The 12,547-nt window shown below is 35.2% G+C and overlaps 1 protein-coding gene across 1 annotated transcript; it reads right to left on the reverse strand.

Moving 5' to 3' along the window:
- Window positions 1-2,048: 2,048 nt before the first annotated feature.
- On the reverse strand, window positions 2,049-4,312 carry LOC114750471 (tubulin alpha chain). The gene is made up of 4 exons (XM_028939069.1): window positions 4,195-4,312; window positions 3,482-3,716; window positions 3,013-3,383; window positions 2,049-2,870 (listed from the first exon to the last, which is right to left on the reverse strand). Exons 1-4 carry the CDS (start codon window positions 4,285-4,287, stop codon window positions 2,217-2,219), a joined length of 1,353 nt encoding a protein of 450 aa, XP_028794902.1. The 5' UTR covers window positions 4,288-4,312; the 3' UTR covers window positions 2,049-2,216.
- Window positions 4,313-12,547: the final 8,235 nt, after the last annotated feature.

The raw sequence follows: 12,547 nt of genomic DNA on the forward strand, positions 1-12,547 counted from the left end.
GAAAGTGAGTCCCCTCCCCTCATTTCGCTGTAACATTTTTTAATAGAGAGAAGGGAGCTACTCTCCTCCCCTCCCCTCCTTAAACCCCTCCACTCTCTTGACTTGAATAACTTTTAAGGAGGAGAGGGGCTCTCATTACTTCTCTCTTCTTTTTTGGCCTTCCTTTTAAAAGTGAGGTTTTTCATAGGAGAGATAAGAAAAAAAATATTTAATTTTATAACTAGTCTTAGTAAAATAATATAATTTCTCTTTTATCTTTTGGCCCTTTCATTTTATACTTCTTTTTCAATCTTACAATTTTAATAACTCTGATTAACTCAGCTTCATTCTTCTCTTGTATTCAACAATTGAACTAGAAAAATCAAACTACTTAAAATTTTGCTAAAAAAAAGGTATGAAATGATAAAAATCATTGGGACAAAAAAAAACGATGAAGAATTATAATATTTAAAAAAAAGTCAATATAGAACAATATTAACTTAAGCTAGATAATAAGCATCTTTTAATCTTTTATAGTTAGAAATTTAAAAAATAAGGAAATAAAAGATAAAAATGGTAAAAATATTTTTTTTTCTTTGGAATCCAATAGAATCAACGAATAACATGGTTGAAAAAAATCTGATTTCAATATTTTTTTCCCTCTCACTGAGCTGTGCTTGCAGAAAAAGCACAACCTAGTATTTTTTTTTTTCAAGTTGATAAATTGCTTCATACATACTAACAAAATAAAGAAATAAAAAAATTATTTAAACTTTATAAGAGTAAAATAATTAATTTTTGAATAGCTTCCGTTCCTTCCCCTCTGATGTCAAAATGCCACCCCTTCCTTCCTCTTTGATCAATTTAAACAAAGGATTATTAAAATTCCTCCATTCTCCTTCCTTTTATATCTCTCCTCCTTTCTCTTTCCTTTCTTTTTTTTTTTTTTTAAGAAAGGAAAAATTCATTACTCAAGAAAGTGTACAAGATAACGAGATCTTTCTTTTCTTTTTATTAAAATCCCTCCTCTCTCTGTTTTTTTTTTGTTGAGCCAAACATGGCGTAAGTATTTCTCCCTACGATGAGTTAGAAAATAGGACGTATTTATGCTGCTCTCAATACTTCGTTAGCTTGAAGGTGGGAAAAAAAAAGAATTCTTTGCCGTCCCCAATCAAAATCGTAACGCAGCCTCCTGGATAACGAGGCACAACTGTTTTAAATTTCATTACATAAATCAATTAATAAGATTGAGTCTAATAGAACGGCTAATATATGAAAATTTAAAGTTTAAATTTTTATTAAAAGAGATGTTTATATTTAATACCTAATAGTATTTACTTATGTTTTATGGAAAAAAAAAATACATAAATCAATTATTACTGAATGTGGCTCTGGCAAAACACAATTATTACCGAATGTGATCTGACGCTTGGAGTTCTTTGATGTACTAACTTCACCAACTTTCAGATATGAATAAATTTTTAAGGTGATTATTTATTATCACATAAAAAATTAAAAATCCATGGGAACTAAAGCCCGGATTGCTTATCTAAATGGAAAGCCATAGACTGTTGAAATTTTTTCAACGCCAGACCAATGATACCACAATTAATTCGCCGACGTTTTCCGGTACGAGAAATAATCACATGCTCAAGGATGCATTGGGATTTGAGAACGGAATTTAAGAAATGTTTGGGTAGAAGTGATTTAATGATACACTAGTATAAAATATTATATGAGAAAATTTGTCTCAAATTAACATAAGAATACTACCTTCGATTTTTATATAAAATCTTATTTAATTTTTATTTTTATTTTAAATATAAAATAATATTTTATTTTATTTTATTTTATATAATTTTTAGTAATAATTTTAATAAAAATATTTTTAAAAAATAATAATTATTTATTATAAATAATAAACTAAACTTTTTTTTTTAATTTATTAAAATTACTCTTATATTTATAACTCAAACTAGTACTTAAAAAATATCAAACACCTCCAACGATTATACCAAATACCCCCCAAGTGAACAAGCAACACGTATCGCTGATAGCTAATACCCAAAAAATGCAAATAACAACAACGATTGAGAGCTTCGATCAAATTCCACTTACAACACAGGATTCAGAGTTCAAAATAAAATTTAACATCAGTAAGGAAGTCACATTCACACAATAGGAGATACTAAAAAAAACACAGGCGATAAAAACAAGGACAAGAATCTAAAAAGATTCTAGTATTCATCTCCCTCATCATCCTCACCTTCAGCTGACTCTGCACCAACTTCCTCGTAATCCTTCTCAAGAGCCGCAAGATCTTCACGGGCTTCAGAAAATTCTCCTTCTTCCATACCCTCACCCACATACCAGTGGACAAATGCTCGCTTAGCATACATAAGATCAAACTTGTGGTCAATGCGAGAGAACACCTCGGCAACACTGGTCGAGTTTGAAATCATACAAACTGCCCTCTGAACTTTGGCAAGGTCACCGCCAGGGACAACAGTCGGCGGTTGGTAGTTAATACCACACTTGAACCCAGTAGGGCACCAGTCAACAAACTGTATGGTCCTCTTTGTCTTGATGGTGGCAACCGCAGCATTCACATCCTTGGGCACAACATCGCCCCTGTACATCAGACAACATGCCATGTACTTGCCATGGCGAGGATCACATTTGGCCATCATAGATGAAGGCTCAAATGCGCTGTTGGTGATTTCAGCAACTGAGAGTTGCTCATGATAAGCCTTCTCAGCAGAGATGACTGGTGCATAAGAGGAAAGCATAAAGTGGATCCTAGGATATGGGACCAAATTGGTCTGGAACTCAGTCACATCAACATTTAAGGCACCATCAAACCTTAAGGAGGCAGTTAATGAGGAAATGACCTGAACAGACAAGAAGAACAGTTAATGAGGAAATGGTCTGGGACTCAGTCACATCCACAATGTCCAAAACTAATTCGTATCCCAGGAAATAATCAACTAATTGTATTTTAGCTAATTTAAATTTAAATCCGGAGAAATATACCTGAGACACAAGACGGTTGAGATTTGTGTAGGTGGGACGTTCAATGTCCAGTGAGCGCCTACAGATATCATAAATAGCCTCATTGTCCAAGAGTACAGCCACATCAGTGTGTTCCAAGAGAGAATGGGTAGAGAGAACACTGTTGTAGGGCTCAACGACAGAAGTAGACACCTGAGGTGACGGGTAGACTGTAAACCCAAGCTTTGATTTCTTTCCATAATCAACAGAGAGCCTCTCCAAGAGAAGCGAACCAAGCCCAGAACCAGTGCCTCCACCTACTGCATTGAAAACCAAGAATCCTTGCAGACCAGTGCAGTTGTCAGCAAGCTTTCTGATGCGATCCAAACATAGATCAACGATCTCTTTCCCAACTGAGAGGATACAGTTAACATACGAGTAAGATGTTAATATGTGAATGCGTGAAAATAAAAATAAAGAAATAAATACAACCGTTAACATAAAAACTTACTGGTGTAATGACCACGGGCAAAGTTGTTGGCAGCATCCTCTTTGCCACTGATTAACTGCTCAGGATGGAAGAGCTGGCGGTAAGTCCCAGTTCTCACCTCATCAATGACAGTAGGCTCAAGATCTACGAAAACAGCTCGAGGCACATGCTTTCCAGCACCAGTCTCGCTAAAGAAGGTGTTGAAAGCATCATCACCACCGCCAACGGTCTTGTCACCAGGCATCTGGCCATCAGGCTATCGAAAAAGTTTTCGTAAGCAGGGGCATTCGAATTTAAGGAAACAACATTAGCCGCTAACAGAATAGAAACCATTAAAGAACAATCGCATAATGAAATCAACATATGTGATAAGCTTAATGGTGTTTGGTTATCATTTATCTTGAAAATAGAAGGAAAAAGACAGTACGGAAATGAATAAAAAACGGATTTAAGGTTCAAGAAACTGAGAGCTCAAAACAAATTCGGCGCAACCCGTGCATTAGCCAGAACGAAAATGATAAAACTCAGATCTAAGCAAGAACGAAACGGTAGAGACCTGAAATTCACAGATCTGTTGACTCAGCGTTTCAAACAATTCCAGACAATAACTGGACGATAATTTCAAGATAAATCCGACAAAATTCAGATCCAGCGAGAAAAGCGAACAGCCATGAATATAAGACCTAGGTACAGTCATTTAGGAGCATAGAGGGAGAAAATGACACGGTACTCACCCCAATTCCGTGTTCGAGGCAGTAAAGCTCCCAGCAGGCATTTCCGACCTGGATACCGGCCTGACCAATGTGAATTGAGATGCACTCTCTCATCTTCCTAGCGCAAAGGAGTTAAATGAAAGAGCAAGGAACAGAGGAGATACAATGAAAGAAACGAAGGCGTTTATCAAGACGCCTCCTTCTGAAACCTAATGCGCAGAGCGGTGTAAGGTTTGGATTGTATTTATAGGGGGAGAACCAGAGAAGAGAGAGGTTTGAATTTTGAAATTACTCGGAGATGTTTCCATTTTCATTTCAATTAAAAAATAAAAAAGAAAAGGCATGTCTTTGGAGTCTTTCGGCATCTGCTTCCGTAAGGAGTTATCGGGACCCAGTTGGCTTAGCTGTCACCCGTTGGCGTTTTCTCTGGGCATACCCATGGGCGTCACAGTAACCAACCTGGTTTGATGGCCCAAAAATAATCAAATTGGTTTTGGGCTTTGGCTGCAACAAAAACAATCGGTGACTCAATTGAGTCCCTCCCCCCCGGGGGTTGGTCAAAAATCTGTTGGACAAAAGTCAATTTAGTAATTATGATAACAAGATTTCCAATTGTATAAGAGAAAAACAAAGACTTCCTAGTTGAAGATGTAACTTGTATGAGTAATGGCTCTGTTTCTGGTTGACCTTTTATCGGGAAAAAAGAACCATTTTTTTCATAGGTCACCAGTTAATCCAACCTTCAGTCCTAATTATAAGAGTTGGTTGACTAATTTGATGAGATTAAAAAAATAAGTTAAGTTAGTTATTTGCAATAAATAGGTGTTCTCTTTCTTAAAATATCCTTGTTAATCAAATGTATTGATTATAACTATTATTATTAGAATGACTACATTGGGAAAAAATGCATAAATATTAAAGACAAAGTGAAAATAGGTCTTATATTTAAGACCAAAATAAAAGTTAAATGAGATTTTATATTAAGGACAGGATGTTGTTAAAAATTCTATAAATGATTTAAAATTTGATAAGCAAATAATGTGCACGATAAAAGGATGCATCGGCATCAATAATCTTAAATGTATGATTACTGAAAAAGAACATGGGTTTGATTATATATGATGTTTGTTATGTAAAAATCAGCTTGTTAAAAAATATATAAATAATATGAAATTTGATATGCAAACGATAAATAAAAATTTAAATAAAAATTGACAAGAAGAGAACTCTGTTTAGTTTATTACTACCTTTAGTCTTTGATATAAGACCTCGTTTAATTTTTATTTTGGTTATAAATATAAGATTATAATCCACTTTGTCTCTCATATTTATCTATTTTTTTAAAACAGTCATTCTTTTTTTTTTACTAAAAAGATGGTTATTTTAATAATAGTAGTTCTAATTAATAAATTTAATTAGTAAAGATATTTTTAAAAAAAACACCTATTTATTACAAATAACTAATTTAGATTATTTTCTTAATCTACTCAAATTAGGCAACTAACTTTTATATTTAGAACCAAATGTAGTATTCTTTTTCCTAATACAAAATAAAATGAAACATGCAAAATAAATATTAGCTATAAGTATTCAAAAGAACTGTTGACTAACGTTAAGGAATACGATAAAGGGTCTGTTTGAAACAACTTATAAGTAGTTTTTTAATAGTAATTTACGGAATACGAGGCAAGTATGTGAGAAGAGTTTTGTCTCGACTCATGTGAAACGGGTTGATGGGAAATTTTCACTGCTCTGCCAAACAGGGCCAAAATATGGATCCCAACGACTGGTTCAACATTCAATGAGAAATAGATAAATAGAAAAAGTAGTCTGACTTGTAGTTCAAAACATTGCAATTAAAGAGTGTCTGGATAGAAATCAAATCATGATTTCAAAAGTATTTTTATAGTTTACGAAGTAAATATGTGGAAGAGTTTGTCTCGTTTTATAAAAAAATACTTCTTAAAGAAAACTTTTTAGGGTTGCACCCCTAATACAGACACTGTTGGAGAAGCTGCTGGGTAGACACGCAAGAAAGTTCTAAAATGGCAGTTCATATGACTAGCTGACATCTTCCACCCAGTCGTCATGCTGATATGGCGCTATCGAAATGGTGCTGTTAAACTTGATTATAATTGAAAGGTGGCTGGAAACCGATTAGTCCGAATAGATCTCCGCAAGAATAGGAATATATATATCCTTAGGCAATTAAAGACCACATTCCACTGCCTTTTTTTTTTCCTGGGCATATGGAGGAAAATGCAATGTACACGACAAATATTAGATCAGAAGAAAGAAAAAGAATAAGTTCCGGGGAAAGAGTAGATGGGGATGGGCAAACTACTTTTATTATTAACCCCGAGCAAAACAACAGTAAGGGAGAGAGATGCGAAGCAAAATAATTTGATTTCACTGTGGTTTTTTTTTTTTTTTTACCCTTCCCAGTTTCACTATAAAAAGGATCCAAAGGGTGAGGGGGTGTATGCTGTGCAGAGAGAGAGAGCGAGCTGGCAGATGGCTTCATCCTCAAGTGAGTATGCGCATCTTGTTAGAGTTGGAATGGAAGGGTTTGCTTTTCTGGAGGATAGGATGGCGCCAACCCACAGGCGTTCTCTTGTTCATCACTGCCATCCAAAACTCAATCATTCTGCTATTCACAAACCAGCTGCTGGAGCACCTGTCGTTGATAACTATGAAGCTGCACGCAAATATGGAGGCGTTATAATTCTCAACCACGCCACCAGAAACCCCCATCCCGCTACTAAACCGCCACAAGTATGCTTGTTCCGTCCTATATACGTGTGTGTGTGTGTTGTGTAGACACAGACAAATAAGAGTTCCATAATGGAACTGCATGCCAAAGGCCCTTTGGGTGTTCCTGGCTGCTACGTTGTATCCTTCTATGCATGTGTGGCTTTTAATTATAAATACGTACTGGTCCTATTATAGCTTTTAATATTAGCTACATCCTCTGCAATATATGAACAGAATAAACAGTTCTGATGCGTCTCTTGCAACTGGGTAATTTTTATGTGAAGCAAAATTTCGCTTTGAAGGGTTTGCATTTTATACTAAAATGAACAATCTTGTTTAGGGAACGCCATTTTTGACAGAGGATCTCTATCCCTCTCCATATTTTCACTTGCTCCTACTGATTCTTTCCTGGAATATATGTGGTTGACCATTAATGCGATTTGATCCGTACGGAAGAAGATCAAGAAAGACTGGTTGCGCAAATCATAAAGAGGTAGGATATAGCAGAACCTGAGGAGCTAATAACCGCCACACATATAAGTATAAGGCGATGGTCACGTCAAAAGCGATATATAGAAGACTTCTCAAGCTATGAAATTGAATTTTTTTCACGAGTTCTAAAATCTGATGGATATGGTTTCCGTAAAGTCATAACAGAATAAAGAATACTGTGAGTAATTTGCCCAGCAATCGGCACATTGTTTCCAGGAACTACTGTATGGACAGGGGAAAAACTTTTTCAAAACTAAATCAAGTTTTCAAGATTTAGAGGATTAATATAATTTACTGTCAACGGATCGATGCATAATATATCTAGCAACGTACCCTTAGCTTTAACCCAGGAAAAAATTTGACAGAAAAGGCGCGCCTCTGCGATCGATTCTTTGGTGTTTTGGCAATTATATATCACTGCATTTTCTTAGCAATCGCAGTTCTTTGTTTTTATTTGTAAGTGACAGATTCATGATTAGCTAACCAGGCTAATTATTACTATTAGAAACTGAAAAACGTAGGGTGTACCGATCATAAATTCACCTCATTCGGACCAGTAATGTAGAGACCATGATACAGGGATCTGGCTTCAACGGTGCATAGTGAGAATTCATTAATGCCACTTTTAAAAGAAAGCAGGTATAGTGCTCTGACTGAATATATAATATGTTCGCGAACAAAAATAGAAGTGGCTTAAATTTCACACACTTCATTTAATTTGGATAGGAAAATGACCAGAGTCGTTCACAATTCACGGACGGGAGGGGCCTGCATTATTATCACATTATTGTCTTGCATGGAATTAGTGCATGTATCATATATTCTGATTTTAAGGGGCAAAAAATTCCTCGTGATCGTGCTCATCCCACGACGAGATGAACCCATAATATTGAGAAATTTATCCGCTGGCGCATTTACACCAATTTTTATGCTCTATAGATATGCGTGGAATAAAGCTAGGCCTTGCGGTCTGTTCTAATTCTTGAAGAAATGGATCGGCTGCAATAATACGTAGCCTGTCGGTTCGTTCTCTTTTGGGCCACCGACTTGTCGTTTTATTCGGCTTTTGTCAGAGATACCATATGTCCATATTTCCAGTGAATGGTGCTGCAGGCTTGGGAGACTAGATGAGGGAATCATAATCGACAATAGGCCAATAATTTCAGATCCTTATTGATCAGCCCATGCACGCTAGGCAATCCATCGAAAGATCTGGTAGATTTTTCTAGTGCTGGGAGATGCCTGTTCAATACTTTGATGAACTACGTATATAGGATCAAAAGTCTGGTTCAGAGGGCTGATTAACGCGAGGCAGGACGAGGTTATTAAGTTTCATTATTGTAATGTAAAAAACGAACACATCGATCTGCATGCAGAACATGCTTTGTGGTATTTAGAGTGGGAAGACAACAAGATGACAAAATTAACGTTAGAAATGGGAAATCAAAGCAGGAAAAGCTTGGTTGGAGAGGAAAAAGCATAAGTGAGTGTGTTTGGCGCAAGTGCAATAGCCAAAAAGGGGGTAGAACAAGTGGCCTTTTTGGTTCGATAGATTGTGTGATGGATAGAATAATATTATGTGAAAAGTACCGACTGTTATGGAAAGCTGCATTCGATCACAGTGTTTTTTTTTTGGTTGGGCCAAATTCACTGACAATATGCTAAGGGGAGTCGTGTGTGTTTAACTATATACTCGTTCAATCCTTAATATAAGATCTATTTAACTAATTTGATTAGATTAAAGAAGTTAGGTAATAAATTAGTTAATTATAAGAAATGTGACACGTTTTTCTTAAAATACCATAATTATCTTTTTTAATATCTCCTATTTCTTTTCAACTTGATTATGGTTGATAAAGTATCCATAGGGATAATTTAAAGAAAATTGATAAATAAAATAAATGGATCTTATATTTATGACTAAAACCAACTCAATAATTAGATCCTGTATTAAGGATCGGAGGAGTATATATATATATATATGAACCCAATCCTTTGACCAAAAAGGGGGGGGGAAAAAAAGAACCCAATCATTCGCTGCCACTTGCCAATTACTCCTTTGATCCTAAATATAAGACTATTTTTATAGTATAAATTATCTTATAAAATAAGTCTTATATTTAGAACAGGAAAAAATGTCTTAAAATGCTGTCTTGACTTGAGTCCCAAAGAGCACCCACTTTTTGTGCTTGTTTAATTTTAGCGACATTGGAAAAGAACACCAACGTGGGGCACATTCCTTGTGAAGCCGTTGTCCAAGTAGATCTGCGTGCATGGACCGTGACTTGTTATCACTGTCCAGCACATGTTGCCTGCCCACTTCAACATGTTTCATGCAAATTAATAAAAACCTTAAAAATTTATTTAGTCTGACTTAAAATTTAATAACCTTTTAAGTTTATCTCAATTCAGTATACGCTTATTCTTACAAAAAAAACTTCAGGTGGTATGGAGGGTTTAGCTTTCAAAAAACCAACATCAATCCATGTAATAGCACATAAATTTCATAGAATTTGTGTGAGAATTCCATGAAGACCATGAAAACTGTATAAGAGGCAGCAGAGAAATTTCACGGAAACAAAACTATGATTATACTAGTACATAGCCAACCATTCTATCCAATAACATTTGTAAGATCCTAGATAGATATTGATTCGTATATACACGATTCCTTACAAAATTTAGCGGGGCCTCGAAAGCATAGTTTTAGAAATGTCCTCGTCTCTTCCATTCACAGGTTAAATAATTAGTAAGTTTAATTATACATAATCTGCGCAAGTCGTACACATCTTTAATATTTAGCTCACTTTAATTAGTTTTCCTAATCTATAGAAAGCAGTTAATAAAAATCTTATAAAAAGATTTGCAGGAAATGGCTTTTAATTTTTCATATCTAGGTGGGTTGGGAATGGTACTTATTGGTATTCATTACTGATAGTCCTGTTTTTATGTGCACGTCGATAATTTTCTTATCATTTCAACTAGTTTAATGCCTACTAAATTTGTATCATTGACTTAATTATTCACGCTTTTATGTGATATATCGATAATTTTCTTCCTATTTCAGCTAATTTAATGTCTATAAAATTTGGATCATTGACTTATTTATTTAACGTTTATGTTTATAGTTATTACACTTTAAAGTTTTTATTTTAAAATTGATTTTTTAAATTCTCTAATTCCCGTATATGTGCAGTTTTTTTCCCCCTCATGAAATCATCTCTTTTATTAAAAAGGGTTGACGTTTATAGATTAACACGGAAGATTTTATTTGTCAGAAGGAAGTATGTCAAACTAGAACTTATATGAAAATTGACTGTCAAAAAAATCTGCCAACCCTTATTATCAAATAAAAAAAGGGAGAGTAAAAAATGAAGTCCATAAAAATGACTAAATATTAAATCAGAATTGGTTACCACAGACAATACTTAATTTGTAAATAATAATATTTTTTATAATCATACATAATTTAAAATTTTATAATTTTTATGATCTTTTTTTAATTATTTTTCTGTAAATAAAGGAAACAAATCACGCTTTAATGGGATAAGTTGTTTTTTTTTCCCCCGTTTGGGGAAAAAAATAAAATAAGAGAGGAGCTGGGGGAGCGGAGCAAAGAGCAGTAACAATAATATTAATAATATCTTTTATCGCACGGTATTTGTGTGGCCTTGGCTAAACTCGATATCTTCTGTGTGTGCTGTCTACGCTCATCTTCCTCGTCAGGCCAATCTCGTCGATAATTAGTCCAAAACAGCATTTCAAAAGCTCGGGGTATTACTCTGGAATCACAAGCGACGCCACTTTTAATTATCTCTTTGCTCTGCCCATCGTTACCCCCCTTCTTCTGCTCCGAAATCAATGAACCTATCGTTGGTTCGTTTTCAATTCGAGGACTTCATGAGCTTTACCGGAGTGTATGCTCATGGGACGATTAATGCTTAGCTGTATTCAATGAGATTTCTCACTTTTTCATAAAAATGGCTTCTGCTCCTTCGATGTCAGGTATGTCTACTTTGGTTGCCAAAAAATGTGAGGAGTGTCATAGACGGTAACTCGAATTTTGGTTTTTGTATCTGGGTCTGGCGAAGGAAGAACTAGTGAACTTTGCCGGACCAGCTGTGTAGGTTTTCTAGGTCGAACCCATGTTGTTTTCAAGATTCCCTTTTCCTTTATTTGCTGACATGCAATCAATTGGAGCATCTCTAATCTCTAATTCCTCTAATAACTTTAGGAATGTTCTTTCTTGTTCATTTATATTCATTTAAAGTGAACTATCTGGAAGTTTAATTTCGAGTGAATTTGTATTTCCCCGATATTATAGTTTCGTTAGAATGCGTGAATGCGTGCAAGTTCTTGCGAGGCGAGGGAAGCGGAAGATACGACTGTAGTGTTCTTTCATGCGCGTCGAAAGCTCCCAGGGTCCTTACGGGATATCTTGCGAGCACGGCGCACCCTCCGCAGTCATCCTTGTCATGTGGGCGAAATGGAAGAAGGAACCGGTATAATTTTGTAAGTTTTTTAAGTTTCTCCTGGAGCGTTGGCTTTTGGAATTGCTAGTACTTTATACAGGCGAGTGGATGCGTTTAAATTCTTTATCTTCACGGCGTACTGTGATTATCTGCCCAAAATGGAAGAGAATCTTTCTTCTTCAACAATGGATGCATTCAAAATAATGAACTTTTTTTTTAAAAAAAAATGGATGTGCGCTTTAGCTATAAAATAGATAAATTGTTTTTCTACTGCAGATGTCACTCAAGCTTTCAACTTTCGACAATTAGAAAAATGAAAGCTGCTTAATAGGCTGTTGAGGCCAACTTTTAGAAGCCTCCTCCATCTAGATTAAAGGTCAAATTTTTTAGTTACATGTAAAGCTGATCTCTTTACACTTTCAAAGATTTTGTAAAACCCCTTGTTAATACCTATTGGCAGGCGCCACTTTGAACTCTTTTTCTTTTCTTTCTTTTTCCCTTTTTCTTGGCTGGAATGTTTATAGTGTGTGGAGATGGAAGTTGTTACCTATTCTTCATATCAGCTAGAATTGCCACGTATTGATTTTCTCATCTCACTTGTGCTCAATTTAGATATTTTCATCATTGCTATTTGGGATACTTATCCGTCTTTTTTG

The sequence above is a fragment of the Neltuma alba genome, unplaced genomic scaffold (assembly GCF_004799145.2).
Source record: "Neltuma alba isolate B1F8T4 unplaced genomic scaffold, ASM479914v2 tig00006470_pilon, whole genome shotgun sequence".
NCBI lineage: Eukaryota > Viridiplantae > Streptophyta > Magnoliopsida > Fabales > Fabaceae > Neltuma > Neltuma alba.

Bases quoted from the DNA above. Each gene is read 5' to 3' on its own strand.
- LOC114750471 (XM_028939069.1), bottom strand. From the start codon at position 4,287: ATGAGAGAGTGCATCTCAATTCACATTGGTCAGGCCGGTATCCAGGTC. The intron at 3,384-3,481 runs GTAAGTTTTTAT...GTATCCTCTCAG, and splicing joins TGCCCGTGGTCATTACACCA to TTGGGAAAGAGATCGTTGAT. The intron at 2,871-3,012 runs GTATATTTCTCC...TTGTCTGTTCAG, and splicing joins TCAACCGTCTTGTGTCTCAG to GTCATTTCCTCATTAACTGC.